This window comes from Morone saxatilis, unplaced genomic scaffold, assembly GCF_004916995.1.
Source record: "Morone saxatilis isolate NCDOM2014 unplaced genomic scaffold, NCSU_SB_2.0 Contig23, whole genome shotgun sequence".
Lineage (NCBI taxonomy): Eukaryota > Metazoa > Chordata > Actinopteri > Moronidae > Morone > Morone saxatilis.
The window spans coordinates 9157987-9163781 of NW_023339796.1; the positions used below are offsets into that span (position 1 = coordinate 9157987).

The following is a 5795-nucleotide window of genomic DNA, read 5'->3' on the forward strand; positions in this document are numbered from 1 at the left end:
ACACACACACACACAGACACATTACACACACACACACCAGGGATTCTGACACACTCTCTATTTGAACGCAAAAGCTAGCATTTGATGATGATAACTTGCATCACTTACAAAGAGAAACACAACACAAAACTGGACGTTTTCCTTTCCTGTTTTACATGAGCTGCATTGTAATAGTTTTGATGAGAAATTATAGATTAGATTTGTTTAAGCCGTGAATGCCAGAACATTCTGTGCCGGTGCTCAATCTAAACACGACGAGAGAGCGCCGACCTGCTATCAAGAAGCAATAATAACATCAGCTACAGGAGCTTCATATCGTCCTTCCAAAGGGCTTCTGATCACCTTTCAACTCCAAGCACTTCTTCATGACAGTCATCGAAGCTACTTTTTAGAAATATGATTCTATGGTAGGAATTCCTCTAAGCACTCAGTCGAAACAACCTCTCCACTAAAAACACACGAGACAAGGTACTTTCACTTCAACCAAGGGAGAGATTTTTGAGGGCTTTAGGACTTGTGGACTGTCTCCCCGATACTGCAGGAGCTCGAGTGTGAAATAAAAGTAAATGGGCAGACTGGAGAAGGCGACATATATCTTCGTTTCTCTGAAGGCAGGGGGACAGAGCGTGGACTGCAGCAAGCAACGCACACACACACCACAACAGCAGCCCTGATACAGAAAATTCTGTACTCCAGCACTTTTTCGCCACTTAATCAATGAGTCCTACAGCAGACCAGCTTTCTGCTCCTTTATATTCTGAATCCTGGTTTACATGTACACATTACACACCCATTGCATTTTAATATTTATAATGCAAGCAATTTTCTACCAGTGTGTGACCTTACCTAAATAAGTTTACTATTATTCATTAAAGTTTAAAAGCTGTGCAATAAAAGACAGTAGCGGTAGCCTTGTAGTACTTTTTCTCTCTTGGATTACAAAGTCAGGCTTCGACTGCTGACCATAAAGACAATTCTCTGTGTGATGTTTATATATATCATCTATTGGGTATCATTTGAAAAGGATTTAATATGCAAATGAATCAGATATATCTATATCTATATAATTACATTTAGTTATAGAATTTCAGGGATCATCAACTCTAGAACGACCTGCCAAAGGGGGCTCGGGCGAGCAAAAAAAAAAGTAGAAAAACACATTATTGTAGATTTGCTTTTACCATTATTTTACAATATGCATCTTTCTTAACTTTTGCTGCTGTATATACTTTGTTTTTACATGTTAATCTTGCGTTTTATTTCCTTTGATACCTTTTCAGATTTTGTCTATTTAAAAAGCTGTGTCATTTGTCAACTTATTACTATTACAGATATCATTTGGATCACTTGTTTGTTAAAGAAAATAACTCCATGACCCACAATCTCTATGCTTGTTTGTTTGTCAATAAATTTGAATGGAGATTAACCCTTAAACAACTGATTTTAAGCTTGATAAGCTATTTTTTATGTTTCTATACAATTATTCTTTATGTTTAATTCAATCTGCAACTCAACTGATCAGTGTACCACACAGGAAGCAGGCGCTGGGCTTCAGATAATCTATTCCGCAGAGTGCCAGAGGTGGAGGGCTGAGTCTGGCCAGGCTTGTGGCAGGTGGCAGGTGTTCCACAGCCCTCTGACCTCAATTCCATTTGTCCTCATGCCAAAGGAATGAATGCCAGTGAAGGGGAATGACATTTAGCCTTGGATAACCACGCTCATGAGGAAAAATACACACACACCCAAAGTGCTCCGAACGGGAAGAAGCTGTTAACTTTTCTAGAAAACGCTCCAGTTTATAACACTGACCCTGTAATGTCCATCACCTTAAGAGGCCATGGATGATCAACCTGATATGGACAGCCATCTCACTGAGCCATCTTTACTATGTTCATGGTTGAGAGACAAGAATAAAACAGCTCAAGAGTGGGGCAGCAACCTGCTTGAGCCGGAAATAGCTATGGCCAAGGACAAGGAGAACTGCTGCTGCTACACGGACCAGCCGCTTCAGGCCAGCCGCTGCTCACAACACACAGTGACGGACCAGCATAACAGTAAAAAGAAACAACAAATGAACTTCAAGGGCTATTAGCTACACTAATAAAAAAAAAAAAAGTCAACGCAAGACAGATGCTTCAAAGGCCTCAAAGGTAGTCTAATATCAATTTGAGACCATACCATCTGTTGGGGAGATGGATGAAGCCTATAGGCCTGCTTCAAACTTCAATCAATGTCAAACTAAATTGAGATCCCAAAGTAAATTTTATAGCAGGATAAACTATGATCAGTGAGATAGTGGAATTAAACTTCTTTTATCTTTAATAGCTTATACTACCAAATTTAAGTGGAATCTGTGGAAGAATTTCCTCATAAAGTGGTCAATTTACTTTTGATTTACAGTTCATTTGTTCATAAGAACAATTTTAAGGGGAAGCATGACACAAGACAGCAGTAGTGTATTACATAATATGTTTAGGGGATACTGAAAAAATACAATTAATCTGTGACTTTGATCTATAAAGTTTGCATATTTTTCTTAAAACACATATATGCAATAGTAATATTTGACTGAAAATGTATTTTTACAACAAATACAACAATTTGTGAAAAACGCACTCTAAAGTGTCATCTTTTTAGAAACTTTTGATGCCTCAACTGATAGTTAACTGACAGTTAATCAAAATTTGCATTTTTTTATGTCAGTGATTGGACCTTGTCTGTCTCTTAGTTTAGACCTGTAGGTGGTGATCCCAAATCTTTCATTCCAACAGAGGATGATTAAGCAATGGATTAGTAGTAACAGATTAGTCATTCTGCCATGGCCGCTGTCCTCTGGCTGCTAAGCAGCAAAACATAGGGTCCAATGGTTGTAGTTTTGACTAATATTTTCGAAGGTTTGATATGGCCTGATCATAATAATGCTCTGAAATTTGTCTTGTGTTACAGCTGTTTCAGCCGAGACAAATATTCAGTGCCAAAATATGTATCAGTTGAGTTATTATTCAATACTGCCATATATACAATGTAGCACAACTAGCCTGGTGTCAGTTCCTTAATAGGGATACAAATCTATAGGTAGCACCCATTTGATTTTGATTCAGGGTGCTAAGATTTTAACTTTTTGTTACTGTGAGACTATACTGAATTTAATGAATCGAATCAGAATGCATCAAAGGCAATTTTCCCCACCACACTTATTATCTATAAATTTAGTATGTGAACATTAGAAAGGTTTTTAAAGTAAGAATTTAGGAATTCAGCATGTCTGTATCTAATCTAGACTTTGCTAAAAGAATTAAGCAGACATTTATTCAGATCCTGAGGATACAGTTTCCAGAGATTCCACTTAAACATGCCCTGGCCCCTCATAGACACCAAACAGGTGTGACAGATATGACTCATAACGTGTCTCATACCTGGGGTTTCCTCGCAGGGCAGCATGGTGCAAGGCATTGAACCCGTTATTGTTGGTGATGGTGACATCAGCACCAGCCTCCAGCAGCACTGACAGCATGTCATCTCTCTTCTTGCTTATGGCATCGTGTAGGGGTGTGTCCCCCTCTGAATCCTAAAAGGGAAACCTTGTGTTACTACTCTCTTACTAATCTGTGATTTAAACCCTGCCTAAAATGACCTCTCTACTGCCGTATCATAACAAACATACCGCCAACCATCTAGTGCACAACAATCAATATACACCAGACTGATATTTGACAGTGCTGTTGTACATATTGTTTTCTATTACCTTTCTTAAATGTCACAGCCTGTGTAAGAAAGCATTTCTCAATAGGTAAATAAGTAATAGGTAGATACCTGGAGGCTGGGGTGACAGCCAAAGTCCAGCAGGGTTTTGACCACCTGCAGGTGACCCTTGTTGACAGCTATGTGTAATGGAGTCTGCCTTCTCTTGTTCCTGGCATTCAAGTCAGCACCGCCCCTCTGCAGCACCTCAATGACAGAGCCCTCATCACCAAAGGCTGCGTGGTGCACTGCCCGGTCTCCATCTTTGTCCTGAATACAGTGACACACCCGCAAAATGACTCCTTGTTATATCTGTGAGTGGACTTCCACACCTTTTTTTCAAACTGTAAAATGCACTTACATGGGTTAAGATTTATTTGTGATAAGTAAGAATATGGATGAGAGAGAAGACTTTTTTGTAATTATACGAACCTCCGCTTCCAGGTCCACGTTGTGTTTAAGCAGCAACTTTAGGACATCCACGTGACCATTCTGACTGGCTGCCTGCATAGCAGTGTGTCCAGCACACTGCCCATTCACATCCACATCAGGTCTCTTGAGGATGTCCTCCACCTTGGCCAGGTCTCCATTGGCTGCTGCCTCGACCAGCTCCTCGTTGATGTCTCCCGACTCTTGTGTCTCAAATAGTTTCTTCAGCAGCTGAGACAGATGCTCTCCAGAGGCATTGCTGACAGCAGAGCCAGAGGGGGCAATCTTGGTGACAGCGGCAGGATTGTACGTCCAAGAAGTTCCACAAACCTCGACCTTTAGGTCACTGTCAGAGTAGATCTGCTGCACACGGCCCACCTTGCCTAGGGTAGGCAGCATCGCCTCAGCCCACTCNNGTGTCCAGCACACTGCCCATTCACCTGTAAACACATCAAGAGTCAAAATAGTGACAATATGGGTTAATATCGCGTTTCATGTTTAGATGTGCATCTACAGAATTAGCCGTTCACCTGAGGGCCTAGGAGACTGGTGAGTGTATGATTAAGCGTGTGTATGTGTGTACGTGCATGAACGGCTGGGTGTGCATGTTTCATCACCAACTGCAGCACTGCAAAAACTCAGAGCATAAATATTAATGTGGACTCCTTTGGGAGTCTCGAGACGTCTCTTGTCCTGGCAGGCGGATCACTTGGCCGAGCTCAGTGTGCTCAGCTTTAAGTAAATAATTCCACTGAAAGGCAGTAGGGCATCTGGCCAGCCTTCGCCACTGAGAGAGACACACACACACAGACACAGACACACACGCAAACTCATTCACTCTCTCTTGCCCTCTGAGTGAAGACAGTATTGCAGACTTGACGTACCCAGTTCTCATAACCTATACAGGGCACAGGGTTCTGTCCTGTGGCAAACGAGTGTTTTCCCTGGCCTGTAACCTGTGTCAGAGCACAATCTGCAACCATATGGGGTTTGTAGATCTCTGCTTGATTCTGAATTGGGTCTGTGCTGCAGTGCACACCAATGCTCTTTGGTGCCTCCTCTGGGCCCAGCCTTAATGCTTTTCAGATTGAGAGAGATGCAGTAGTGGGAGAATCGCAGAGCTGTTTCCTATGAAACTCTCAGCCTCCTCGATGTACTGAGAGCAGAGCAGAGGGATTCCAGCTCCAATTAGCAATTATCTCAGATATTTTGTATATAATCAATGAAAGAACTACTTGGTGTTCATCAAAAACTAGGGTAACAATACACTCAACTCACGATTCGCCACAATTCACATTACTGGGTTCACAATATGATTTTCTCACTATTTTTGCATTTACAAATATATATGCAATGCATATTTCCTTTTGTGAAATTAAACTGATGTCTTCGTGCCTCGATACAACAATAAATGTTTTATATCAGAGTTAAATCTCCACATCTCTGTATCGGGACAAATTTTTACATTCCTTTCAAATACTTTATATACTTCTAATATCTAGAAATGTAGCAGCTGCTTTTAATAAAAAAATACTCCCAAAATGCTGTATGTTGAGCACTTACATCCACATCAGGTCTCTTGAGGATGTCCTCCACCTTGGCCAGGTCTCCATTGGCTGCTGCCT

The 5795-nt window shown here is 41.1% G+C and overlaps 1 protein-coding gene across 1 annotated transcript in view; it reads right to left on the bottom strand.

Annotated features, from left to right (window-relative positions):
- mib1 (mindbomb E3 ubiquitin protein ligase 1) overlaps positions 1-5795 on the bottom strand; it is a 55057-nt gene that overhangs the window by 35904 nt on the left and 13358 nt on the right. Inside the window, 3 exon segments of the mRNA XM_035671359.1 lie at positions 3417-3568; positions 3814-4011; positions 4174-4572. Of these exon segments, the coding sequence (XP_035527252.1) occupies positions 3417-3568; positions 3814-4011; positions 4174-4572 (749 nt within the window).